This window comes from Mus musculus, chromosome 8 (genome assembly GCF_000001635.26).
Source record: "Mus musculus strain C57BL/6J chromosome 8, GRCm38.p6 C57BL/6J".
Taxonomy (NCBI): Eukaryota; Metazoa; Chordata; class Mammalia; order Rodentia; family Muridae; genus Mus; species Mus musculus.
This window is the reverse complement of record NC_000074.6, coordinates 111,027,772-111,055,713: the sequence shown is the minus strand read 5'-3', so window position 1 is coordinate 111,055,713 and position 27,942 is coordinate 111,027,772. Positions and strand designations below refer to the sequence as shown.

Here is a 27,942-nt window from a genome sequence, read left to right as displayed (position 1 = left end):
CCTTCTATTGAATTTCCTGAACTTTCAGGAGTCTGGGAGTCTATTCGGTGATACCATCAACCAGAAACAGGCTGGAACCGTAACAGATATACAGGAGCCAGGGCTCACCTCAGGACAAGAAGCAGAGCGCATGACATCACCAAGTATTGCACATGGTCCTTTTTATTTTCTGCAGAGAAAAGGCTTCCTTCCTCTGCAGACCTAAAGCCTCAGGCTGGCAGAGTGACCTCATCTAGATGTGATCATGACGTTAAAAAGCATTCCTGGGTAGTGATTTTAGACAGATGGTGCTGACATGAATGGGCTCAGAGCAGTAATGGAGGGGGGCAATGAATCACAGGACAGCTCCAGGCGTGTTCCCATTACCGCTGGATCAGGACGGACAGGGCTGCTGAGAGGTCCCATGACTCCAATGTCTTCGTGGCGGGAGGAGAGCTCCTGGCTGAATTCCCGCCTTCGGACATGTCTGGTTGATGGCGAGTTGCTTTCCCGAGAGGGCTTCCCTCCCATCAGTTCTTCACATCTCCCAGACGGAGCTGGGCAAAGGAGGTAGCCAGCTGCAGTGCTTCCTGAAGGCAGCCCACGTTCTTGCCTGTGGCCTGGGCGGACATGTCCTTGCCACCGCCTTTACCATCCATCAGGCCTGAAACCTGCTGGACCCACTCGCTGGCTTTCAGTCCCCGGTTGGCTGCATTCTAGGAGATAGGAGGGGAAAATGGTAGTCAGAATGGGATTGAGGGGGGAATGGCAGGCGCCCCCAACATCCATTTGTATCATGTGTGATGCTACCACAGACTAACACTATAGCTGGCACAGGAGAGCAGCTATGGCTACTGCCAAAGTGAGGACAGAGAGCAAAGCCAGGCATTAGCCAGGAGTGAAGTCTTTCACCAAAAGAAAGCCCGAGGGGTAAAGGTGCCGCAGGAGGCGACAAATGATAGACAGATCAACAGTTTCTAGTGAGGACTGCGTGCACACAAACAGTCTTGGCAAATGCTGTGAAGAAGCCCTCCTTGAGGAGCCACAGGCAGGGTTTCCCACTGGCATACGGGTTTGCAGGCTTTTAGACTGGGACTGTGGGAAGTTCTGACCTGGGGAACCTGGCACAAGCACGTGATCTTGCCAGCCTCATTGTCCACCGTGAACAGCATGGCAGATGTCTGAGGAGAATGCGTCTTGAAAAGCTTCAACGCTTCATTCAGGGCCTGTGGGGAGAACCTCAGGTTAGGTCACTGGCAAGGGAGCCCTGCTTTCTACAAGGGAAGCTGAGAACTCAGCCCTCAGAGAACCATCCCATTTCCAGCAGATGCTGTTCCCAGGAGCCCACCAGTGGCAGGACCCTGCCCACACCCTGGCTGAGGTCGGCCTCCTACCCCCAGGAAGCTCCTCCTTCTCTGGCCACCGGATCTCTCCAGGGCTCAGCCTAACTCTAGAACTGAGCAGTGGGCCTTAAGTGACCACACAGCCCAGATTTAGAGGGCAGCCCGGCCCTCGCGGCTTGCCTTGGCCGATGCTCCACTCTCCATCTCCAGGATGACCAGCGGCTGGTTGGGGTTGCTGTCAATCAGCTGCTTTGTCTTCTCTAACACCTACAAGAAGCCCAGGAGAGAGGCTTAGGCCAAGGGACCAGACTCTGAGCCCTGTCAGCCTCTGCCTAGGAAAACCTCTGGGCGCTCATCCAGCTGCTGGCACTGCCAAGCCTTACTCGCTTCTGCACATCGGCTTTGCTGGCCCGGTCTAGGTCATCCATGACTTTCTTCAGGGACTTCAGAGTCTCTCGTTGTTCATCTTTCTGCCACTGGGGGATGACTGCAGTGGCCAGGGCCTGGAACCAGAAGAGAAGACCATCTGGGGTCTGGGCTAATAGGAGGTAGGGTGAAATTCAAGCCCACTCTACCCTACCCCACCTTCTGTCTTTGAACCAAAGTCTTCCATGGCCAGAGTCTGAGAAAACAGAAAAACACAAAGATACCTGCTGGCTTTAAGACTAGTCACTATATTAATGAATGCAGCAGCCATCACTGGACAGAAAGTAGCAAGATAAAGAGGGCTTTCCTTGAGACCTGGTCCTTACCAGCTCTGAGTACAGCCTGCAAAGACGTGCAGGAAGGAAGCCCAGCATACCAGAATACGAGCTGTTCGAGCGCAGTGTGGATGGCATGATATCCTTTCTCAAACAAAGAACTTGACGACACCCCACCACCCCCAGTCCCCAACATGTGGCTCATTTTGCAGAGACATGCTGAGGCCAGAGGACAGCTGCGAATCTGTAGCCAGCCTGAGCGGTATAGTGTGGTTCAGGCTAGTCTGGGCTATAGAATATGACTCTGTCTTTAAAAAGCACAACAAATAAAGAAACAAAGAGTTTAAAAACACAGGGAGAAACAAACAGAGCGAAGCCATTCCTACCTCACCGAGGTCAGCAATTTCCCTCTGCACGTCCTTGTTGGGTGCAGTCTGGGCCTTCACTTTGGCCTCCATGGCAGAGAGAGATTTCTTCAAGGTTTCTGACTTCCTGAGAGCCTAGGAAGAGAACCATCAGAGCTCTAAACACTAGGGTTCCTTTCCTTCAGGAAGCAAGTGCTCGGGCCATACATAGCTGGCCAGCAAAGGCTGCACTGTAACTCCTGTTCAGGGCTGGTTCATGTCCATGAACCAGAAGCCCTTTCACCTGGGAAAGTGACCATTCCTCAGGATCTACCACCAAGCTGCGCGGCTCACCTTGGTGCCACACACCTCGCCTTAGGACCACCCTGGGATATGTCGAGAGGGAAGGGCATATGAAGCAGAAGGAGACTCTGGCTTACACTCACACGGAGCTGTGCTGGGAGGAAGGTGCAGGATTTATGTATTCTGTTTTCCTAGACGCTGTTTGTCTTTTGGAACTTTCTACTAGTGTGTGTGTGTGTGTGTGTGTGTGTGTGTGTGTGTGTGTGTGTGTACAGTGTATGGTGTGTGTACATGGTACATATGTGTGAGAGAAGTACTTTATGGAGTCAGTTCTCTCCATATGTTTTATGTGGGTCATTGGCCACAACCTCAAGTTGTTAGTCTTTGTGGCAAGTGCCTTTTTGTACTAAGCCCTGCAACTGACCCCCAAATATAAAAGATTAACCATGAAGACTAGAAACCTTGCATGGTGACAGCTTTCCCCTGCCAGGCAGGGCCCACAGGCCACCCTGACCTGCTCACCTTCTGGGCTTCAGCACCTGTGACAGCAACAATCCTCCGGATACCCTTGGCAATAGCTTCTTCTGTCACTATCACAAAAGCGCCTGCGTGGCTAGAATTCCGTAGATGTCTGAAAGCAGAACACGGAAGGCTGAAGAAGGGGAAGTTTACAGAGCCCTGGCTGAGATGCATCTGCACTCGGAAGCGATTCTGAGACACAGTGTCACTATGAAGTCCTGGCTGACCAGGAACTCACTTGGTAGACCAGGCTGGCCTCAAACTCAGAGATCCTTCTGCCTGCCTCTGCCTCCCAGGTGCTGGGATTAAAGACATGTGCCACCACTGCCCGGCAGCCTTTCACTCTTAAGAGATCTATGAGCATAGCTCAGAAGCCAAGGCAAGAAAGAGAAGGAGCAGAGGGGGTTAGAAAGTTGGGCTGAGCCCAGGAGCTAGGGCTTCACAATGCTGAGAGCAGGACGCCATTTCTCCGAGCCTCAGTTCCCTCAAGTATGAAAAGGGGAGAAGTCTGCCTGCCTCACCAGACGGTTAGGAAAATCAAACAAGACAATCTTCAAAATGCCAAAGTTCCTACTGTCCAACTCAGCAATACTGCTGCTACTGACCGCATGTGGCATTTTGCTGTTTTGTGGAACAAGAGCTATATCTTAGTATAGTGAAAATGCTCCCTGGGTGAGAACACTGGGGACTACTTTTCCAAATCTTAATATAACCCTTAAACAAACAGATCTAGAAACAGGTCGTATTCTCCAGTCGCTCAGAGGACTCGAAGTGCATTAAGTCTCAGTCACTTTCTGAGAGAATGGCACAGTCTTTGAAACCCATTTCTGAGGGTGTCAGTGAGGGGTGTGTGTGTGTGTGTGTGTGTGTGTGTGTGTGAGTATAAGTGACACTCACCTAAAGGCCTGAGTCAGCCGGAAAGAGGCCTGGAACTGGGATCTCTCAGGTCCCCTCGCCCTCTGTGTACATGTTAAGTGTTTCCTGCTGGCCTGAGCCTTGCAGGAGGCTCTGGCTGGTTTAATTGGGCCTTTAAGAATATGCTTTCCTGCCGGGTGGTGGTGGCACACTCCTTTAATCCCAGCACTTGGGAGGCAGAGGCAGAGGCAGGCGGATTTCTGAGTTTGAGGCCAGCCTGGTCTACAAAGTGAGTTCCAGGACAGCCAGGGCTACACAGAGAAACCCTGTCTCAAAAAAAACAAAAAAAAAAAAACAAAAAAAGTTTTCCCTTATGCTTCTTTTGGAATCTGAGCTTGCAGAAGCAAGCGATCCCAAGCCAGCTGAGCCAGGTCCACTCAGGAGCTCTCAGTGGATTCAGCTTCCCTTCCCAGATGCTGCCCAAGGTAGCAAAGGGAGTCAATGACCTGGGGCTGGAGCTGGAGCTCCGTGAGCACCAAAAGCCTTGCTCAGCCTAAAGCCTGAATTCTCACAACTTCATTTAAAAAATGAATCCAGGGGCTGGAGAGATGGCTCAGTGGTTAAGAGCACTGACTGCTCTTCCAAAGGTGCTGAGTTCAAATCCTGACAACCACATGGTGGTCTACAACCATCTGTAATGAGATCGGATGCCCTCTTCTGGTGTGCCTGACGACAGCTACAGTGTACTCACATACGTAAAGTAAACAAATAAATCTTAAAAAAAAAAAAAAAAAAAAGACTGTGCCGACAGTGTCTTCATCTCCTCATCCTGGGAAGAAGATTTCATCAGAAACCCAAGACATGCTTATGTGGACCACTGAGGGGTCTGACTGTGAAGATTCTTGGAAATCTTATTGGCAAGTCCATTTCTGAAGACTTCATTTTACCCTTAGAAAATGGGAGTCTGAGGGTCAATGGAAGAACACTCATTTAGCATCTGTGAGGCCCCGAGTTCCCTCCAAAGCATGACAGATCAAATCAATAAGGGAATGACCTTTGACCTAGCATAGGTTCCCATCCCCAAGGGGGGTGCCAGACGCAGGAGAGTGCTTCTATTGCTGTCCCTGCCAAGTTACTCACGTTCCTCCACAGAACTCAACAGAAGTAAGGGAGCCAGCAGGCCCACACGGGTCATCCAGCAGCTCTGACACGGGGACCCCAATGGAGACGACTCGAACGGGGTCAGGATAGGTCTCATCAAACACAGCTCGAAGGCCCTGGATGGCTTTTGCTGCTGCCAGGGGACAATCCTGGGTGTAGACAGGCTGACATACAAAGAAGACAGGAGAGAAGAAAAAAAAAAGCTGGAAAAACCTCTGAAGGCAAGGAAGGAGCCTGGCGAGAATCCAGGCTCTAAAGCTGTAAGCCCACCGTGTCTGACACACACCCTGAGCCCTCTGAAATAACAGCCTGTGTTAAAGCAACGAAATCCGGACAGGAATTTCTAACCTGTTTGTTAAAATGCTAGGCAAACACTGTACGTAACTACAAGAACACTGCTTTGTCTAAGGAGGTAGGAAATCAAAGACACCACCACTATAAAGACAGTTAGGGAAAGGCTGCTTTCAGCATCTCTGTGAACGGGTCAGGACATGGTACAAGAGAGCGGGAACATCTGGATCGCTGAGCCTCCATGACAGAAAGCCATGGTATAGGAAGAGTGCGCCTCAGTCGCCAGAACTCCTCCGACATGAGAGAGCCTACCTTAGCTGCCTCAATCATGCCATTGACAATCTCTTCAGCCTTCTTGATTTGCTGGGTGGACATGGCTCCCTTGGCAGTGAAGTCAAACCGAAGGCGGTCAGGAGCAACCAGTGAACCTTTCTGGTCCGCTTCCCCAAGCACCGAGCGCAAGGCGAAGTTGAGGATGTGTGTAGCTGTGTGGTTGCTCATGACGGGTCTCCGCCGGGGCTGCAGAGGGCAGAGATGGAAGCTATGGAGCTGTCCGCACGTGCTAGAACATTTTGTTGAATATAAGGTTGCTCAGCTTTCTTTATAGAGTGGGCATATACCTCAGTTCTGAACATGAGGGTGTGAGAAGTGAGGGATGGACCACGCCCTCTCCTTCCTCAGCTTACAACAGGAATAACAAACTAGGGCTGATGGGCCACATCTGACTGGTTGTTTGGATTTTGGTTTTTAGGAGATAGGCCTGGTCCGGAACTCAAAGACCCCTGTGTCTCTGCCTCCTGGGATTAAAGGCTTGAGCCACCATGCCCAGCCTCTTGTGGTTTTGATAGTGTTTTGTAACCAGGATTACTGGAACACAACTCCATTGATCTGTTTGCACACGTTAAACATGCAGTACCTACCACCTCACAGCTGAGAAACTCTGCTTGATATTGAACCTCTGGCCCGAACAACGCACCTTACAACTACCGTTTTGGTCCATGAAACCAAATCCTGAGCACACCCTAGGGATGAGCAGTAAGCAAAGACAAGCTGGCCCTGGAACATCTATGTAATGAAACACACATTGCCGCCTGCTTTCGAGCTATCTGTCTCATGCAACAGAACCCAGCTTTTTTTCTGTTTTTGAGACAGAGTCACACTATGTAACCCAAAGGTTGACCTCAAACTCTTGATTCTCCTGCCAAGCACAAAGATGGCAGGTGTGCCCACACAGTGCCTGAGTTCCTAGTTCTTTTTTTTTTTTTTTTTTTAAAGATTCATTTATTGTATCTATAAGAGTACACTGTCACTCTCCTCAGATACACCACCAGAAGAGGGCACCAGATCCCATTACAGGACCTCTGGAAGAGCAGTCAGTGCTCTTAACCACTGAGCCACCTCTCCAGCCCCACTAGTTCTTAATATAAATAAGCTCCTGACTCCTGAAAAGTTCATGGAGTCTGAAAAGCAACCCACGGGAGAAGGGAATGTTTTAGAGGATACGACCAAGGTATGTTGTATACCTGTGTGAAGTTGTCAAAGGATAAATAACACTTATGAAAAGACTAACTTGGGACCGAATAGGCTTGAGGGTTTTAGCTTCATCCCAAACAATCTACAAAATGCACCTAACACTGCTACTGTACTTTGCTAACAGTGTCACTTACGAGGTGCCAACAAAAGGTCTCAGTGGGCAAAGGCGCTTGCCACCAAACTTGACAATCTGAGTTCAATACCTGGGACCCACTTGGTAAGAGCTGACTCCTTTCAGGTTGGCCTGAGCCTCCACATGTGTGCTTTCACATGTGCACAGAGACCAGATATTAAAAACAGGCGGGCATGGTGGTGCTCGCCTGTAATCCCAGTACTCAGAGGCAGAGGCAGAGGCAGGCAGATCTCTAGGAGTTCGAAGCCAGCCTGGTCTACAAAGTGAATTACAGGAAAGCCATGGCTCTACAGATAGCCTCTGTCTTGAAAAGAAGCCAAAAATGAATTTAAAAAATTATTAAAAATAATTAAAACTAAGATCAAATGGGGAGCTGGGCCAGGGGGGTCCAGGCACATGACTCTAGCATCTGGGAGACTAGGACAACAGGATGACCCTAAGGCAGCTTTAACTACAAAGTGCTCAAGAGATTGTCTCACTAAGTAAGTAAATATACATCAAATGTGGACCAACATATGCAACTTACCTCATCAATAAACAGCCGGACTTGATCCCCCACTTTCAGGTTACCATATATCGTTCCTATGTGCAGCACGTACCCGCCTCGGACCTGAGCGTTCTTCACTGTAAACTCGGTTTTCTGCAGGGTCAAGGATAGCCACCAACAAGTAAGTAAAATTTCCAAATCTATCAATTCTCTCTTCATGCGCGTATACACCCCTACGGTCAGATGATGCACACACGGCCCTGTGATGGACTGGGCAGCCTAGGGTGGACGCGCCTCTTAACAGTGTCTTCTCTCTCAGGCGCAGGGGTCACATGCTCACAGCCCACTCCCAGGTTTATACAGTGTGGGGACGAACTCCAGGGAGTGCTCTAAAAGTGAGCTGCTTCCTCAGCAAGCGCCATCTTAAAAGTCCCATGAAATGGATCCTATCCTATCTGCAGGAATCCGTTGCTAAAGGAGACCCAACAGCCAGCAGTGGCCACACTAGAAGCTAAGTTTTCTCAGAATGTTTGTCCTTCAAGAATGATCTCTGCCAGGCATGGTGAAGCCCTACCTCTACTCCCAACACAGGAAGGGCTGAGGCAGGCTTACTGGGAGTTCAAGACTGACCTGGGCTGTAAGTGTAAGACTCTGCCTCAAAAGCCCAACAAAGGATACCACTCAGCAAGTGAGACAGAGTCCTTGTCCTTATGCATACGGAAGCATAGGAAGTAAGGGTTAGCCTCTGCACCCTGGCTGCAAAGATCCCTTAGGACCTAAGACCTGAGACAGCAACAGGTATAAGAAGCAGCCCTCTTGGCTACAGAAGAAATACCAACCAAAGAATAAAATAAAAACATCTGTCCCCAAGGCTCAGAATGTGAAGGTGAAAGAGAAGGCGCCCAGCCCCTGCTTGCCTTCCACGGCTAACAGGAGAGAGCTTGGCCTTACTTACGTCCTCACTGCTGTCGTCGACCTTCACCAAGTAGCCTTCATCGTAGATCTGCCCTCCTTGCTCCGCATAGAAACAGGTCTTGTCCAGCACCACTCCACACTCCTGGCCAGTGACCACCTCGTCCACAAACATCTTTTCCCGACGCAGAGCAAGCACGGTAGCCACTGTACACTCAAACACTGATCAACAGATGCAGAGATAGGGGGAGACAGGTCAGTGACTGGTGATATACAGTCCCATGTCTGTGCTGAGACTAAAGATTGAATCTAGACCCTCACACGTTACCCAAGCACTCCTCCACAGAGCTCCCAGCCCCAGCCCAGCTCACGTAGTCTTTTTTGTTTTTTGGGTTTTTTTTTTTGTTTTGATTTCTTTTGGAGACAGGGTCATGGCAAGTAGCCCTTGATGGCTTGGAATTCTCTGTATAGAAGGATAACTTCCAACTCACAGAGATCCACCTGCCTCTGCATCCTACGTGTTGAGATTAAAATCACACAACACCATACATGGCTCCAATCACATATTCTTAGTTGCTTTTTGCTAAATTCTATTTTTCAATATTCAGGTCCTAGTTGTCTATTTGTATTTTGAAAACCAGCCCATTAGACTTTATAAAAGAACTAGCACACTGATTCTCCACCAGGGAATCACTGCTCCGGGTTCTAGTTTCAAAACTCGGGGGTTTCCTAGGCTGTTAGTGTTAACACTGGGACATTTCTGAACAAACTGGACAGTTGGTCACTCTGTATCTTAGACACAAACTTGGTAAATCTAATTCTGTCTCATATAATTATAGTAGTCTCTAGTTCAAATCCTCTCTCACACCCATCCACCCACCCACATACAGACACACACACACACACACACTTAAAGGACTTGAGCTGGGCACAGTGGCATGTGTGTTTAATCTTAAGCACTTGAGAGGCTAAGACAGGTGGATTTCTATGAGTTCAAGGCCAGCCTGGTCTAAATAGGAAGTTCTAAACCAGCCTAGGCTACATAGTAAGATTTGTCTCAAGGAAGCAAAACAAAACAAATAAACAAACAGCCTCACTATGTAGATTTTGGTATAAGATCTCTGCCAGGCAGGCCCATCTATTGCACATCTATTTGTTTATTTAGATTTTCTATGAGTGTGCAGGGATCAACAGCTACTATGACTGTGACTGTTTTAAGGTCAGCTTTCTTTTTTCTGCAACATGTTACCAACTAAGGGAAATTGGTTTAAGAGTAGCTGGAACCTCCCCATGATTAAAAAAAAAAAACAAAAACAAAACAGCTTTCTGTAACTATGTTTCAAAATAGTTACGGAGACCCCCAGCCAAGGGTGCCTATGAGTATAACCATGCAGCATGGCCCGCTGGGCACCTCGAGACTGATCTCTTGGAGCTCCCCAGATAGAAAGGCAGACAGCGTGGGAGCAGAAGGCTCAGCGTACCGTAGCTACCACTGGAGTCTGATTGGTAGTTATACTTTGGAGAATCATCTGTGGCCTCCAAACCCTTTGCCCGGAGCTCTTCAATAGCGTAAATGTCCAGCATGATGAGGTCTTCGTCCCCTGCTCCCTTGCCCTGTGACTTCAGCTGTCAAAACAGGAGAGAAAAAAAGCCTTAATTATGTCAGTCTAGATGAAGAGAGAACTGAGCCTTGGCAAAAACTGTGGCCAAGAAAAAACTAAGAATAATGTCTTTAATCTTTATACTCCTGGCATTTGGGGCTAGACCAGCCTTTGCTTTGGGGGCTGTCTTCTTTCATGCCAGGACACTGAGTGGCATCTTGAGGCTCTACCAATAAGATAACGGGAAACATCAGCCCCTAGTTGTGAAAACTAAAAATGCTTTAACACATTTGTAAACCATCCAGGAAAGATGCCTCCAGCCGTGCGTCACTGCTCTGGGAGTGGGGGAGACCTTAAAGGAAGGGAATCCAGTTGCCTGGTGCTGCCCTTCATCTCATTCCGCATATTCTTTCTTTCTTTCCTTTTTGTGGTTGGTGGTAAGAGAAATAGGGGTTGTTTCTTCTTCAGAAAGAGAAGTGGTCCCAAGGATGGGGTGAGAGAGTGAGAAGGGAAGACAGGTGCTTACGAGTCACTCCTCACACTCCTTACCTGGGCCAGTCTCCTCTCTTCCTCAAAGCCATTCATATCTACCACCAGGCCCTTCTCTTCAGCAATCAATCCAGTGAGGTCCACTGGGAATCCATAAGTATCATAGAGGAGCCAAGCGGTGTCACCTGTGCAGTACACACAAAGGAACTGTGTCAGAACGACATAGACAGACCCTTTCCTTCCCGCCAAGCCCTCCCAGGGCGCTGCTGAGAGGAACAGGTGTGAATGGAGGTAAGTAAGGCTTTTAGAACTGAAGGATAAAGGGTCTCCTGGTAAACTTCTGTTTCCTAATCTGAGCACTGTGAGTGAGTTCTTTAATCTTTCTCTGCAAACACTTCACTCCAATAAAGGGAAATAACCAGAACTAGAGAGATAGCTCAGAGGTTAGAGCACACTTGTCATTCTTGCAGAGGACCTGGGTATCCATTTTCTGGCTACTCACAAATACCTATCATTTCCCAGGGGTTCCAGCGCCCTCTCTTGTCCTCTGTGGGCATTACACTCACATGCCAAGACCCCACCCCCACCCCCCAATCAAAAAGAGGCAAAACATTTCGTGGAAAAAAAAAAAAAACCTTTAAAATTAATTTTCTCAGCTGATGAAAGACAATGTGGACTCCACATGTTACATTTATATGCAAAATATGCAGACATAAACACCTATTTGCAATTTTATGCAAACAGATTAAAAAATCCTGAAGCATTGATTACACACTAATTTTTTTTTTCTGTTGTTTCTTCTTGAGATAAGATTTTGTTATGTAGCCCAAAGGCTGGCCTTGACCTTGGGATCCTCCAGCCTTGGCAGCTACAGTGCTGAGATTACAGCAGACATCTTGCCAACTAATAGTTTACCTCTGAGAAACATATTTGGAAAAGGTTTTCAGTTCTGTATTGTTTGAAGTTTTACCACAGTAAATTCTTTTTTTTTTTTTTTTTTTAATTATATGTAAGTACACTGTAGCTGTTTTCAGATACCCCAGAAGAGGGCATCTGATCCCATTACAGATGGTTGTGAGCCACCATGTGGTTGCTGCGATCTGAACTCAGGACCTTCGGAAGAGCAGTCATTGCTCTTAACCCCTGAGCCACCTCTCCAGCCCCAGTAAATTCTCTTATAATTCATTTTGCTCCAAGTCTTACTTTACCAAAAGCGGTTTAGGTAAGGTACATTCAACCTTGGCAGAGAGGGGGAGAACTGGGCCTCACCTGGGATGGTTTTGCAGTCTCCTAAGCTCTGAATTTTTCGGTCCAGGATGCGCCGCCCTCGGCTGAGAGTCTTGAGAAACTGCACCTCTTCTTCATTAATGATGTCCTTCACCATCTCTGGGTCCTTCTTCAGCTCAGGAAATGCGTCTCCCTGACAGAAAAGGTTCAGTGTGAGCAGGCTATTCCGTGAAACACCCTCCTTCCTTTTTAAGATGGGGCTTCATTCTATATGCAGTCCTGGCTGGCCTGTAACTTACACAGTGCAGATCAGGCTGGCCTCAAACTCATCTGCCTCTGCCTCTCAAGTGTTGGGATCAAAAGTGCGCACCGCCATCCCTGGCCTCCACGGTCTCTCTCTTAAAATGTCCACTCACAGAACATTACCACCTACCATATCCCTCTTAGACTAGGGCTTCAGCACAGAAGAGAAAAGCAGAGACTTTTCTACGCACCAGGGATTGAACGACAACATCAACCAATGTAGCGAAGAAACCCCTGCTGGCATTCAGTTTCTCATGGGAATACCGAACAGCTCGGCGAAGGATCCGTCTCAGCACGTACCTGTGGGAGGCGGACCTTAGTGTTAGTTAGCTAGGAGACACCCCTAGCTGAGGGGCCCACGGGAGCTCCTTTAAAACATCAGCTTTTTGTTTTCTCTGCTTATGCAGAGAGTTTGTTTAGCTACCCAAGCCTGCCTAGTCAGGAATGCAGTTTCCTGGGCTGAGTCAGTACCTAGTCCTATTCTGCCAAGACCTAGCTGATGGTTTTAGTGCCAGCTCTACATCCTACTCAGTAAAAACTATTAAATAGTGTCGCCTTAAAATACATTAAAACGCCGTTAGCTGTTAAAAGGTGGGAGGGAAGGGGGTCTCTCCACTACACAAAAGACAACAACGAAACAGTAATCAAGTATGGCTTTGAGCTCCAGTCAGAACACTCATGCATGCTATCAGCCCAGACCCTGCCCACAGTGTGACCGACTCACCCCCGTCCTGTGTTGTCAGGCCGGCCGCCATCAGCCAGCGCCACAGTGATGGTCCGGGCGTGGTCAGCCAGAACCCGGTAGGCCATGTCGATTCCGTCTGCATCCTCAGCACCAACCTTCCCAGTATACGGCCGGGCGCCGGTGCCCTACAGGTGACCAGAGAGGGGGCCAATGAGACAGTCCTGCCCCTGCTGCCTCACACGAGAGGGTGAGGAGGTCTGGGAGAAGATGACTACCCTGCCATCCGCCACACGCCCTCGCCCTGGCAAATGGCATAGTGTGCCTTTACTCAGAGAGGGCACGCTGACAGTAATGGTGCAGGCAGACAGCAGCAAGTACTGTGGCATTCACCTATGACGTCAGTACTCAAAGTCCGCCCTGCAGACCCCGTAGAAGCGTCCATGTTCACAGCCTGATCAATACCTTCTGAATGGCTTCGAAGTAAGGCATGAAAAGGTCGGTGTCGTAGTTGGACATCTTGTTCTGCAGCACAGACACCAGCCTCTCTAGGCCCATCCCTGTGTCGATGCTTTTCTTGGGAAGAGGTTTCAGAACACCATCCGACTCCCTGAATGACAGATACAGAAAGGAAGCTGGAACGGGCCCCGGGCTGCTCCTTTCTGGGCCGTAGGTTAAAACTCATTTAGCATTGTTGGAAAGTTGCCATTATTCACCATTTGCCATTGTCTGGTTTGTGAAGGAGGGGTGTGAATACATACCCAGTCTCCTTGTCTTGGTTTTTTAGGGTTGGGGACGGTGTTGAGACAGGGTCTCTCTACATAGCCCTGAATTCACTATGTAGACCAGGCTAGCCTCAAACGCACAGAGATCAGCCTGCCCCTGCCTCCTGAATGCTGGGATTAAAGGCGTGTGCCACCACACACAGAGCCTTATTCTTAAGTAGAAAGCAGACAGACGGTTCAGGAAGACATTCTGTGAGATAAGGTTGGTTTTTATATAGGTCCACCCCATCCCAGGGAGCCATCGGAAGCCTGCCAGCGCCCAGAATGTCCAGGAGCACCTGAAGTGCAGGGCTGTTCTCCAGCTCCAAAAGTAAAGATCGCAGACCACCTTTGGCCGAGAAGGTCTGGTTAAGAAAAGGAACTGCACATAGCAGGGAGGAGCAGGGCCCACACTACCTGTTATACTGGATGAACACGAGGTTCCAGATCTCCAGCACATTGGGGTCATCCTGGTTGACAAGGTGTGCGGCGTCCCTGCCACCAATGCGGTCATAGTGGATCTCGCTGCAGGGACCACAGGGGCCTGTGTCACCCATCTCCCAGAAGTTGTCCTTCATGTTGCCAGGGAGGATTCTGGCTTCATCCAGTCTGCACGGAATGAGGAAGAGAAACCCACTTGAAGCCGACAAGAAATCCCTCCAAGACTTGCTTCTACCACACAACGCATCCCTATGAGTCCTTATGAAGAAGTAAGTCCCACTGCCTGGCAAGCACTCCTTCAGAGGTCACGGTTTTCTCCTGCTATGTAGCCAAAGCTGGTCACGAACTCAGGATCCTGTTGCCTCTCTGCCACCAGGGTATAAAGATTATAGGTATGTCATCAAACCTGGGTGTCACATGAAACTTAATTAAATACCAAGTGGCTGAGGTATAGTTATATACCTAAGTGTATATTTGGAACTCACTGTAAAGAGGAAAAGGTTGGGGTGGGTAACTGTCCTGAATCAGCCTGCCTGCCTGCCTGCCTCCCTCCCTCCCTCCCCCCCTTTTTCATTCAAGAAATTTGTGTAATGTATATGAGTGCTCTATCTGCATGCACAGAAGAGGACATCAGATCATGTTACAAATGGCTGTGAGCCACCATGTGGTTGCTAGGAATTGAACTCAGGACCTCTGGAAGAGCAGTCAGTGCTCTTAACCACTGAGCCATCTCTCCAGCCCCATCATCCCGAACTTAGAAATCTCTCTTAGTGTAGTGGGTTACACTCTTATCTGCACCACCCCTCTCTGCTACCTTTTTAAGATAAAGAATTCCAACAAAAATTCTCCAAGAGCAGTTATGAGCTCTCAACTACTGAACCACTTCTCCAATCCCTCTCTTACCCTAAATTTTGCCAAATCTGTCTGCACTCCAGATCTGGCTCTAGGCCGGCCGCCTCATCACCACCAAAGTAAGTGACATAGAGTCTTTCAACTGGAATACCAAACTCCTGGGTAAGAAGTTCCAGGGCCATCTTACATGCCAATTCCTACAAAAAGAAAGATCCAGAACACAGCTTTAAACCAACAATATCTTCATTATAAACCAAAAAAAAAAATTCAACTTATATAGAAAAATAGAAACTGAGACATCAAATGATACATGTTTCCTAGGGAGTGTCGGAATTATTAAATGCCCTTCATCTCCAAATCTCCTAAATGATATTTTATGTTTTAAAACAATCAAAATTAAAAACCCCATCCCTTTTGTAGAAATGAACCTTGTGTTAGGAAAAAAAAATCTAAGCCACCTATGTTGAGCTTACCTTGAAATAGTCCCCAAAAGACCAGGAGCCCAGCATCTCAAAGAAAGTGTGGTGGTAGACATCCTTGCCCACGTCATCCAGGTCGTTGTGCTTGCCCCCAGCTCGGATGCATTTCTGGGTATTGGCAGCTCTGCTCAGCTTCGCCATAGGGTGAGATGGGTCGATTGTGTTTAGGAAGATGGGTTTGAACTAAAGAAAAAGGAAGAGCATGACTTTTACAGTATGGCTTTGTCACATGTGCATAGCCTATAGGATGTGGTCCAGGTCTCTGAGCAGTGGTTCTCATCCTTCCTATTGCTGCGACACTCTACTGTAGCTCCTTGTGTTGTGGTGACACCAACCATAAAATTACTTCATTGCTACTTTGTAACTGATTTTGCTACTGTTATGAATCATAATATAAACATCTGATATGTGACACACCCCCCCCCCAAAAGGGTCACGACCTACAGGTTGAGAACTGCTATCTTAAAATCATCCAGAAAGCCGGGTGTGGTGGCGCAGGCCTTTAATCCCAGCACTCGGGAGGCAGAGGCAGGCAGATTTCTCAGTTTGAGGCCAACCTGGCCTACAAAGTTGAGTTCCAGGACAGCCAGGGCTATACAGAGAAACCCTGTCTCGAAAAACCAAAAAAAAAAAAAAAAAAAAAGATCATCCCAGAAGAATTCATATGACAAATGAATATGCTCACTTGGGAGTAAAGGTGACAAAGAAGGAAAGTACTGACACAGATAAGCACAATCCTCCCCGAGCTGATGAAGGACTGGGTATGTAGATAAATATGAGCAAGCAGCATATATATAAAATAGAAATAAATCAGTTTTTAAAAAAAAAGACTTGAAGGGGCTAGATGAGAAGATGGTTCAGGGGTTAAAAGCACTTGCTGTTCCTACAGGGGACCCCGATTCAATTCTCAACACCCACATGATGGCTTACAACCATCTGAAACTCCAGTTCCAGGGGCTTTAAAACCCTCTTCTGGTAGGCACACTTGTACACAGACAAAATACCCATACATATAAAATAAAATAAACATTAAAAAAAATGTTAAGAACATGTTTGCCAGGGATGGGTTTTGGTGGTCCATGAATATAATCCCAGCTTTTGGGAGGCAGAGGCAGGTGGATCTCTGTGAGTTGTAGCCCAGCCTGGTCTATATAGTGAGTTCCAGGATAGCCGGGACTATGTAGAGAGACCATGTCTCAAAAAACAAACCAAACAAAAAGAGAGCTGTAGTAACTAGGTAGGTACACTTCGAGACCAGGGCAGGCAGATCTCTGAGTTCCAGGGCCAGGTAGTAACTAGGTAGGTACACTTCGAGACTAGGGCAGGCAGATCTCTGAGTTCCAGGGCCAGGTGCTCACACACCTGAACTGAAGGTATAGAGTGCTTGCTGATCATGTCTTGAAGCCCCAGGTTCAATCCCCAGTAAGAAAGGAAAGAAAACAAGTATTTTTTTTAATAACTAAATTAAATTAATTTTAATTAAAAATAAATGAGAAAACCTTTTTTACAATATGGAGTCACATATGTCTTTACAGTGTTTATATACCTGCCGCCTAAGGAAGTAAAAAACAAAAAAAATGCATCAAATTTCTTGGATCTGGACTCATGGGTAGATCTGAGATATTTGCTGTGGATGCTGGGAACCAAACTTGGATACCACTGAGAAAACAGTACAGGTCTAAACCATGTCATGTAATATGGGATGACAATGCTCTTTTACTCCTGTCTTTTAAACGGGATAAAAATCTCCACTATGACCTCATGGTCACCAAAGAGGAAAACAATTATTTTTAAGAAAACTTCTCAGCTTTCTTTTTTTATGTGTATCAGTGTTTTGCTTGCATATATCTGTGTATCACATGTGTGCCTAGTGCCAAAGAGCCAGAGGAGTAGCATTCGATCCCTAGAGGTGAAGTTACAGATGGTTGTGAGACACCTTGTGTGCCAGGAATTGAACCCTGGTCCTCTGGACAAGAAGCAAGCAGCCAGTGCTCTCAAGTGTTGAGCCATCTTACCAGCCCCCAAAACAGTTCAATAAAAATAGTTGTTGTTTTTTTTTTTCCTCAGAAGAAAGGGACAATGAGGGCTGGAGAGATGGCTCCATGGTTAAGAGCACTGACTGCTTGTCCAGAGGTCCTGAGTTCAATTCCCAGCAACCATATGGTGGCTCACACCACCCATAATGAGTGCCCTCTTCTAGTGTGTCTGAAGACAGCTACAGTGCACTTACATATAATAAATATATAAAACCTTTATTTAAAAAAAAAAAGAAAGAAAGACAGAGAAGGACAATGAAAAAATAAAATCTTAAACCTTTTTTTTTTTTTTGCAGGGGGAGGGTACTATCATACAGGGCTGTAGCTGTGTACCTTTCTAAGTCTTCCCACTTTCCCAATTACTCGGAAAAGTATGGCTTCCCTTTCTTCTTTCTATGCCTGCTCTAGTGTGCTCTCTCACTCAGAGACTTGGACTTCCTCACTCTTTCTCTAAAGCTCCTCTCCCTGCCGCATGGCTGACTGCCGTCCATGACTGCTTAACACAACAGCATGTTTTTTTTTTAATTTCCCCTTCTTGTCTCCATTCTCCTCTAGGCCACTGCTGCAGATGTACAGTTATCCTGGGGCTCTCTTTGAAATGCTTAAAACAACAACAACAAAAAAAAAGTTGCCCTTGAACTCAAAAAAAAACCAAAACAAACAAAACAAACAGAAAAAAAAAAAAAAACTTAAAAAAATTTTTTTTTGAGACTTGGTCTTACTATGTAGCCTAGTTTGGCCTTAAATTCTCTTAAAGTTTTCTTCCCTTCCTTTTTCCTTTCCTTTCCTTTCTTTTTCCCTTCCTTCCCTCCCTCCCTCTTTCCTTCCTTCCTTCGTGACCCTGGCTGTCCTGGAACTCCCTATGACCTTTTTAGTGGAGAGCCACCTGCCTCTGCCTCTTGATTGCTAAGATTAAACCTTTCACCACTATACCAGGGCTATCACTGGGCCTATCAAATTCTTGATCTCAAAGACCATAAAAGAAAAGAGTCTTTCCAAGACTCATTTAAAAATGAACTCCTTGGCCGAATGTGGGAGCCATGTTCCCAGCCCCTCTGGCTTCTAACCATCACACAGAAACTCGGGCTCACCACGGAAAGTCACTCGAGTTTACCTGCTACTTTATACAGCCCAGGCTGTGCTTTCCGGCAGCTCTGCTGCCCTCAGCCAGCCAGGCAGGCAGAGAGGAGGAAGACGACCCTTACCTGGTTCATGCCAGCGTTGGCGAAGAGCAGAGTGGGGTCATCCAGAGGGATGGTGGCGGAAGAGTGGACATAGGTGTGCTCATTTCGTCTGAAGAAATTTATAAACCGCTCTCGGATCTCTCGTGCTGTTAAAGTGGCATCCATTTCGGAAAGTCTCCTCGGGAACTAAAAGGAAGAAGGAATGACGACGGCAAGTTAGGGAAATAAAAGTAAAAGTGGGGATTACACAAGACTCGTGTCGTCTCAAGCCAAGTCAAATAGGTTAGCTGTTTCTTTGATCCTAAAACTTTCCTGTTGCAATGTCCCAGGTTACAGTCACCCTCACTGGGAAATCTTTGCTGCCTCAGCAGACTGGCCCCGGCTGTCTTCCCCCTGTTGACCCGTCAAGCAAAGCAAGGCTCTTCTTCATGGTTTCATTCATTAACCAAATACGCACTGAGTACCTACGGCTAGGAATCGGCAAGGGTCACCTCAACAAAAGGGGAGTCTGTACCCACTGGCCTCTGAGGAGCTTCCAAGCTCTTTGTTAACCTACAGGCTGAGGCTTGTCCAAAGTTCCATATCCCCAAAGGCACAGGTGCCAGGTTTGGGCTGACACTTGTGTCAGTGGCTATGAACCCAGGGATAAGCCCATCTGTGCCATGGACCACCCTAAAGTATCAAGAATGCATCAACCTCTACGTAGCCTAAACCTTCAGAGCCCTAGCTGGGAAAGAGCCGGGTTCTAGCCATGATATTACGAAGAACTGGGGCTATCTGTATACAGCATCATTTCGAAATGAGTATGCTATTGGAAGAACGAGTCCGGGGACTCAGAAGAGGCAGAGGTTGAGAAAAGACAACTTTATAGCGTCAAAACGTTTTTATGTGCACCCTCAGGTCCCTGAAAGGCAGGGAGTGTGTAAGGTGGGGATGACAGGTTTTGGTTGGAGTGCACCAATCGGCGTCTAGTGCTGTAGTGCTCTGCAGTGCTGGGTGTCCTGACAAATGAGAACTGTCTCATTTTTGACATCATCTAAACATCTCTAGAATTCTAGAGCCAGCTCTAAACTTAACTGCACCACTTTAGCTTGAGTTTAGTGTCTGTGTGGAACAGGACCTTGTGAGCATCAAAAAAAAGTTATTGAACTGGACACTATTTTACGCCCATTAGCACAGAGTTTTTAAACACACCCGCAAAGCACATGACATCCTGACTCAGCCAACCACAACTCCAAATGATCTACTTACAACTTAGTCTATCACTCTGACAGAAGCCCCAAAGGGGCAAAAAGATGGTGACACAGGCTGAGTGTGTGTGGAGGGGTGGGGTGGGGGGTGGGGATGGACTTGCATTCCCACAGGATCTTGCTAGTCACCATAAGGAGTCAAGGTTTTCAGAAATCTTGTCACACCGCCTTCTCTTTTCAGCCCTCCTTAACAATGGCTACAGTTCGACTTTACCTTTAGAGTCATTGTTGCTGAAGAAAACAACCTGCTTCTCTCCACAGACAAGCTGAGGGAACATTACTTTCTAGAGCACACTTGAACCTCCCACCTTTGCCTAAGTAATGAATGAGGACTGTGTGCTAAGAGCCAGTGGAGAACCAGTGCCCCCATAGGGTGGCCACTACATACAGACTACACCAGAGTTGTATACTGGGATCTAACATGTCCATTACCCTATGAAGACTGAAGGCTGTTGAAAGCTGTGTCCCCACTCTGACCATCCCAGAGCTCGGGAGGCTGAGGAAGGAAAATGGAGGGTTGGAGGTTTCCAGGTCAGAGACCCAGCCCCCAATAAATAAATAAATAAATGAATAAATAAATAAAGTTTCCAACATTAAAACTTGTTCTTTCCTCAATATACATAACACGTCTGTAGCAGAGGCAGGTCCGAAAACAGTACATCCCAGCAGGGGCTTAAAAGGCCTTCAGAACTTTTATTTATTTGTTTGTATTTGCAAGCTTGGGGCCAGACCCAGGGCCTTGAATTACAAGGTGACTTCAGCCACAGGACCTTGTAACATATTTCCATTTACAAGCTAGCCGTTCTGCCTGGCCTCTCCTTTCCCTTCTTCCTAATGAGGTCGTTTTGATCAATCACAAAGAAACATACTTAAGCAAACCTTTCCTTTCTTCACCAGGTCTCTCCTCTTTATACTGTCTCCTAGCCTCAAATGATTTATTTGGTGTGACTATTTAATGCTCACCTCCCAATCACAGTCTATGTTACATCTCAGTAGGAATCCTGGCTGGCTTCACTTCACCGTTACAGTGTATTTTCAGTATCTAGTAAAGTGGTCGTCACCCATGCTCATGATTAATTATACTAATCTGTAAATAGCATGCTCTGCACTAACATACTCCAAAGCACACCAGGAAACTTAGACTGTTTGAAAAAATTGCTGAATATATTTGTTCGGGTGAACCTGAAGGTATCAACTATTCTGTTTTTAAGAATCGAATCGGGCCGAGGGTCGTAGCACACGCCTTTGGTCCCACCACTCTTGAAGATCTCTGTGAGTCGAGACCAGCCTGGTCTACATAGTGAAACCCTGTCTCAAAACAGCAACAGAAAGAAGCGAGTCTGGAGTGCTGGCTCACGCCTGTAATTCCAGCACTTGAAATGCTGAGGCAGGAGAACTGCCGCGAGTTCAAGGCCAGCCCGGGTTACAGAGTTGAGTTCAGGCCAGTCTGGGGTAAGGTGTGAGAACCTAATAAAGAATGAATGAAGATGCCTCTTAGAGAGACTCCATTTATCTTAGTCACCCTGCTCTTCAGGCCTGGTTCCCTAACCCCCTAAGAGATTAAAATTAGAGGAGACAAACCCTTAGCTCTGGGTGGCGACTGAAGAGCAACCGCGATCTTCCCAAGGTCTTGGTCCTCTGCAAGTCCACCAGAAACCACACCACTCTCAGTGCTCCGAGGGAATAGCAAAAGCTACTCTCGAGATCCGGCTCCTGCGGAGACCGGGTCCTGACCCAGGCCAGGGGCGGGACCGCCCGGCAGCCCGCTGCAGCTGCCCCTCCCCCTCCAAGCGCCGGCTCTTCTCGTAGAGCTCTCGGGGCTCACTTGCTTTTTTTCCCGAGGGTCCGGGTCCCCAGGTCCTTCCTTGCCCGGAGCCCACCGCCACTCGCCGGCAGTTACCTGCTCCCTCAGATGCGCACAAGAAGCTATACTCACCCGCCACAACCGGTGCCAGAGCCGTACCTCACCATCCAATCAGAGCGCTCTGATGAAAAGTGACCCGCTACGCCTTGTCATCCTCTGATATGATTGGTCCACTGGCATGCCAATCATTCGGAGCGCGAATGAGCTAACAAGCCGGTTTCTGGGAAGGCTCCTGGGCTCGGCTGATGCAATGCTCAAGAAAGCTAGGACATGGAGTGTCACGTGACAGGGTTGACTATTGGCTTCAGGAGGCAGACATTTTGGGTTCTATTGGCAAAGCCCTAATAGTTGACAGTTAACAAGAGGAATGAAAACATGAATTTGGTGGCGATCACAGATTTTGGCATAGAACTGTTTAACTGCAAAGTGATACACGTACCTCAAAGGTTCGTTTTTCGGCCTTTTGAAACGGAGCAAGGTGGTCTTGAAATCAGGGGATTTGCCAGTCTTGCAGGTGTGCACCAATCAAATGTTCTTATTGTTATCGCGTATAGATCGGCATGCCTTCTTTAACGGTACCCTGGACTGAAATAAGTGCTTCAACCACGCCGAAGCGCTTTGGCACTGACTGATACGTCCGGTTCTCTCTTTGAGACAGGGTCTGGATAAATTGTCCAGGTTGGCCTTGAATTTTTCACTCTTGTCTTAGCCTCCGGAGTAGGAGGCAGTACAGTCCTGTGACATTAGGCATAGCTTTATATTTGTCCTTCAGGTCCCAATAAGAAGAAATTCGGGTCTTGATTTTGAAGAGGAAGAAATGACGTAACCCAAGTTAAAGGACATCTGTCCCTCTGTTTGCTTTAGAAAACAAGTCAACATTCTTAGGAAACGCCTACAACGGTGACGCACATCCATAGTCCCAGCACTTGAGAGCCAAGAGGATCAGAGCTTAAGGCTACCCTTGGGCCTTGGGCACAGTCTCAAAATAACACACACAAAACCTAAAATCTATAGGTAAGGCATCACACTAAAAAGTTCACACACCGTTTAATTTTTAAACTGTATTATCAGGTCTGCTAGTACCACTTTTTCACAGATGAGGAAACCCCAAATTACACGAAAACTTTTTCATGATGTACAGCTTTACAGAACAAAGAGAGTCATAAGTCAAGGTAATTTTAAAATATAGTGATGGTTATATCTGAAAGGCGACTATAGCAAGATGGAAAGCTTTTCTATAGACCCAAGATGTTATCTGATGGCATCTTTAGCTTTTTGGATGGTGGAAGCCAGTGGTCTGGTAAGTTAATAGATTCCAAATGGTTTCTATCTGTTAGTACAAGACTTTATTAGTTCAAACACAGAAATGGACAAAGAATGGTTGTTTTCAGAAGGCCAGAACTAGTCCAAGACAAATTCAATTAGCCTGTGAGCTTACGACATTCCTGTCTTCACAGTACTGACCTCAGATCTAATCAGTCAATTAGTATCCACAGACATAGTATAGTCTCTTTCCAGTTTTTGTTCACAGCTATATACCAAGACCTTGTCTTTTTATTTTTATTTTTTCCTCTGTTTTTACATAGTCCCTGGCTATCAAATAACTCAACAAATAAACCAGGATGGCCTTGAACTCACAAAGATTTGCCTGCCTCTGCCTCCCAAGTGCTAGGTTAAAGGCCCTTGCAACAGGATCAGCTTTTCTTTTTTCTTTTCTTTTCTTTTCTTTTTCTGTCTGTCTGTCTGTCTGTTTGTTTTTCGAGACAGGGTTTTTCTTGTATAGCCCTGGCTGTCCTGGAGCTCACTCTGTAGACCAGGCTGGCCTCGAATTCAGAAATCCGCCTGCCTCTCCCTCCCGAGTGCTGGGATTAAAGGCGTGCGTCACCACGCCCAGTTTGCCCAGGGTGTCATAAAGAGATGAGCAGAGGGCTAGAGAGATGGCTCAGTGGTTAAGAGCACTGGATGTGTGCCACCACCGCCCGGCAGGATCAGTATTTCTTAAAATGTAGACACTACTCCTGTGAAGGAATTTCTATTCATAGGTCAATTCAACAACAAATGACAACTTGAAACTTCAAGTGACCTGGAGAAGGCATCTATGGGTCTTTGGAGAGAACATGCTCAGTGCGCATGCGTAAGCAAGAGCCGTTCAGTGCCCCTCTTATGATTGGCTGGGAGGAGCCAACTTCAAAGGCTCAGCCAATGGAGCTTCGGCTTGGTTTGGATTGTGAGTGGCCGTTGGGGAAGCCTAACCGCCATGTTGCGCCGCGATGGCCGGAGCTGCTGGCCGGGTCGAGGTCGAGCCCGAGCCCGAGCCCAAGCCCAAGCTCGGAATCCACTTTCCCTGCCCCTGACTGGTGTGAGTATCTGTGCGGGTAGCTTTCCTTCCGTACCTTTAGGCGCTTTTCTCGCTGCTAGAAAGAAGGCAGGGGAATAAATGAACGAGTAAAAGCTAAGGAGACAGCGGGGCAGTGGTGGCGCAACGCCTTTAATCCCAGCACTTGGGAGGCAGAGGCAGGTGGATTTCTGAGTTCAAGGCCAGCCAGGTCTACAGAGTGAGTTCCAGGACTGCACAGAGAAACCCTGTCTCAAAAACCCAAAAAAAAAAAAAAAAAAAAAAAAAAGCTAAGGAGACTTAACCACCAGCAGGCACGGAGCCCCAGGCCTTTAATATGTCCCAGAACCCAAATGACTGCCTACCATGAGTTAGCAAACAGGCTGACCTCGGCAACACGGAAATAAGTACAGGAGACTGAACTAAAGTGCCTAATTGGTCTTTCCTCACACACCACTTTGGACATCACGTTCTTTCTCCTTAGAAGTCCTCAACGATGTTGGGGGTTGAGTCTTGAGAGTCTAGAGTTTTTTGTTTGCTTGTTTGTTTGTTTGTTTGTTTGTTTGTTTTTGAAACAGGGTTCTCAGTAACAGTGCTGCCTGGCCTGGAACTTGCTCAGCAAACCAGGCTGGCCTCGAACTCAGAGATCCACCTGCCTCTGTTTCCTGAGTGCTGGGATTAAAGGCGTGTGCCACCACCGCCCAGCTTTTTTTTTTTTTTTTTTTTTTAAATAGAAATAACACACTAAACTTAGTTCAGGATAGCAGTTCCTCCTGTGATGGTTACAGAGGCTGCTTTTGGTATTCTTTGTTGGTGCTCTGAACAATCTCACTAGCCCTAGGCTAGCCTTCAACTCAGTATATAGCCAACAATAATCTTGAACTGGATCTTTCTGCTTTTACCTTCCAAATGCAAGTATTACAGGGAGAACTGCCTGCCTTGACTTGGAGAGGGCTTCAGCTGAAATTCCTTGTTTATGTTTGAGTTACTAGACATTCAGGGTCTGGATTAGTCTGCTAGGCAAGAGCACCACTTTCAATTCCACGTTTTATTTCTTTATTCCCGTGGTAGAAGCCTAGGTTGTGTGTGTGAATGTGAATGTGTATGGGTGGGGGGACGGGACTGACTGACTTTTAAATTACTTTTTGGCAATTTCATAAAGGGTCTTAGCAATCTGGTCACACACTCTTTAATCCCCCTCCCATCCCCTAGAAACTGAGGTATTTGTTAAATGTTATTTCCTTTGTTGTTTATCTGAAGTAAGATTTGTTGTTCTTTTTCTGGGGCGAGGCCGTTGAGACAGGGTCTCACTGTTTATTATAGTCTTGCGTGGTTTGGAACTGTCAACCAAGCTGGCCTCAGACTCATAGCGATCCACCACCCTCTGCTTCCTGGGTGCTGGGCTCATTTATAATGGCTCACTTTACCACACTGAGGTGTGCTTTGTTTTGGTTTTGGTTTCCTTTTGATGGTATGTTGCAGGGAATAATAAATAAAGGCATCTGCCCATGCTATCCTCAGCTACTCTCAGGCCCTGGGGACCCTGCTGCATCCCATTCCCAGCCATACACCCCGCTGTGGTCAGCGATCCCAAATCCCAGCAACCCAGTAAAACCAAAACTCTAGAGGCTTGTAATTTATAAGTCAGATTTATATCAGTAAATTCTCACCCCACAGAAATGTCCACGCAATTACTCAGAACCAATTGATATTGATATAAATTGCCCACCTAGATAAGACAAACTGTCCTGTAATTATCCATTTCTTATAAGATATTCATAGTTACCTGTGGCTATTTAAAGCCACATGGAATCTTGATCGTCTCTCTTCCTCTATCTTCTTCCTCTCTTCCTGTCCCGGTCTTGGTCTCTGAAACTCTTAACTCCGCCCCCTTTTCCCTGTCCAATCACAGGCTTCTTGTATTCATATTTAAATTAATTGGGGAGGGGATTCTGATACTGTACATACTTACTGTACATTTTTAATCCCTAAGCACTCAGGAGGCAGAGGCAAGTGGATCTCTGTGAGTTGGAGGCCAGCCTGGTCTACAGATCCAGGACAAAGGACCTGTTGATCACCAGCTCTTATTCTCCTGCTTTCAGCCTATCACTGGGGTTACAGGTTTCACCACCATGCTATTTATTTATTTATTTATTTATTTATTTATTTATGAGATTCTGACTCAAAAGAGCACATGGAAATTAACTTCCGAGGATAAAATGAAATTGCAGATGGTAGTGATGGTTCATGCTTGCAATCCCAGCATTTTGTCGGCTGAGGCAGGCAGGTCACTGTGAGTTAGATAAACCCCTCATAAACAGTCCCTGTTAGTTGAGTTTCTGATAACTTTAATACTGTATACACACCTATGTGAGTTTGGTTTGTTTTTGTGGATCAAGTGGAACCTATTCTACTGTATTGCATCTTGTGTAACTTAATGTTTCACTTCAATAAAATCTATTTGAAATTTTATTTATAATCTTCTATAGTCCTGAAAAATACAAAATAACTTAATTGTTTTTTAGCTGCTTTTCCTTGGGGTTTCTTCTAACTTGAAATATGATCATGGCCTCCTAGCTGGCTCCTGCCTCCACCCCACCCTTACCTATCCAACATTTCTTGAGGTTAATTTATTATCATGGGGTATTAGTAAAATGTTTTTATAGTTCCAGGAAGATGCTCAGTTTCTTTCTATGGAATACACAGGATAAAGACCTATTTAATCCTGGTTAGGGGGAAGCAGGTAGTTCCTTCTGCCTTTATTTTACTATTCTAAAACTAGAGCTATTTCCTTTTTAAAATTTCCAAAATTAGGCAGGGCGTGGTGGCACACACCTTTAATCCCAGCACTTGGGAGGCAGAGGCAGGTGGATTTCTGAGTTCGAGGCCAGTCTGGTCTACAAAGTGAGTTCCAGGACAGCCAAGGCTATACAGAGAAACCCTGTCTCAAAAAACCAAAAAAAAAAAAGTTCGGAAAAAAAATTCCCAAAATGAAGGCTGTGAAGGCTGGAGAGATGGAGCAGAGATTAAGAGCATTTGTTGCTCTTGCATAGTACCTGGGTTCCATTCCAGGTAGCCACATTGTAACCATCTGTAACTCCACTTCCAGGGTATCCAACACTTTCTTCTGACTAGGTACCAAGCACACATGTGGTGCACATAGACATGCAAGCAAAGCACTCATACACATAAAATTAAATGACTAAATCTTTAAAGTATTCATCCAAAAGTAATTAAATAAAATGCCAACGACACAACCTTTACATAGGAGAGGAGAGATGGCCATCTGAAGAAAGCATAGATAACGCCAGAGGTCATGTATTTTGTTATTAAACTGCTTTTACCATTTCCTTCAGGAACTGAATTGATTTGATTGAGCAAACCGCTTGCTCTTTCTGGTCTCTGATACTCTACCAAGAATTTTCCTTGGCATCTTCCTTTGGTGTTCAAAACTCAATTTGGGGCATATCATTGAGCACCTGTTTGTTTCACGGGACTGATTGTCAATGCTTAGACATCTTATTAAATTGAAAAGAACAGATACTATTTTGACCTTAGCTAAGAGTCTGGTAAGGCACGTTTACACAGAGGCATTTTAAATATCCTGAAAAGGTAAAACACTTGCTTATGTATTCTGGCTGTAATAGTTATACCAGGGCCATCTATGCCACCATGCTGATTGAAAATGTGACTTTCCGCCTTCGGTCCAAGAGCATTTAATGCTGGCTACCTCAGTTGGGTTGTAGGACGATCTGCAGCGAAGGGTGATGGGTGGGAACCCGAAGAGGACAGTAGTGGCGCTGGATCCCCGGACCTTAGGGGCGCGGAGCTGACGCTGACTCTGACGACACCGTGGCGCGCCGTTTCCGGTCTG

The 27,942-nt window shown here is 46.7% G+C and overlaps 2 protein-coding genes across 6 annotated transcripts in view; one reads left to right on the top strand and one right to left on the bottom strand.

The window, feature by feature from the left end:
* Positions 1-144: 144 nt before the first annotated feature.
* On the bottom strand, positions 145-27,936 carry Aars (alanyl-tRNA synthetase). Of its 5 annotated transcripts, XM_006530921.3 has the most exons (23): positions 27,799-27,936; positions 22,173-22,591; positions 21,451-22,074; positions 18,641-18,805; positions 15,394-15,582; positions 14,972-15,117; positions 14,045-14,236; positions 13,329-13,473; positions 12,906-13,051; positions 12,373-12,481; positions 11,921-12,071; positions 10,712-10,836; positions 10,043-10,187; positions 8,605-8,783; positions 7,689-7,802; positions 5,809-6,015; positions 5,185-5,369; positions 3,193-3,301; positions 2,410-2,523; positions 1,706-1,825; positions 1,503-1,589; positions 1,092-1,205; positions 145-695 (listed from the first exon to the last, which is right to left on the bottom strand). In XM_006530921.3, the coding sequence occupies exons 4-23, from the start codon at positions 18,782-18,784 to the stop codon at positions 510-512; spliced, it is 2,907 nt and encodes a 968-aa protein (XP_006530984.1). In that variant the 5' UTR covers positions 18,785-18,805; positions 21,451-22,074; positions 22,173-22,591; positions 27,799-27,936; the 3' UTR covers positions 145-509. The 5 variants fall into 5 exon arrangements, with proteins under 5 accessions (XP_006530984.1, XP_006530985.1, XP_017168237.1 ...); XM_006530922.1 differs by lacking the exon at positions 27,799-27,936 and having other exon boundaries at positions 21,806-22,074; positions 22,173-22,565; XM_017312748.2 differs by lacking the exons at positions 22,173-22,591; positions 27,799-27,936 and having other exon boundaries at positions 21,451-21,507; positions 21,806-22,032.
* Positions 23,963-27,942, top strand: part of Ddx19b (DEAD box helicase 19b) — a 28,566-nt gene continuing 24,586 nt past the window's right edge. Inside the window, exon 1 of the mRNA NM_001190786.1 lies at positions 23,963-24,092. Coding sequence (NP_001177715.1) covers positions 23,991-24,092 — 102 coding nt within the window. The 5' untranslated portion in view covers positions 23,963-23,990. The remainder of the gene's footprint in view (positions 24,093-27,942) is intronic.

Coding starts and splice junctions, on each gene's coding strand:
- Aars (XM_006530921.3), bottom strand. CDS start 18,784: ATGGATGCCACTTTAACAGCACGAGAGATCCGAGAGCGGTTTATAAAT. Junction 8,784..10,042: donor AGACTCCAGTGGTAGCTACG/GTACGCTGAGCC, acceptor TCTGTTGATCAG/TGTTTGAGTGTACAGTGGCT. Junction 1,206..1,502: donor AGAGTGGAGCATCGGCCAAG/GCAAGCCGCGAG, acceptor TTCTCCCCACAG/GCCCTGAATGAAGCGTTGAA.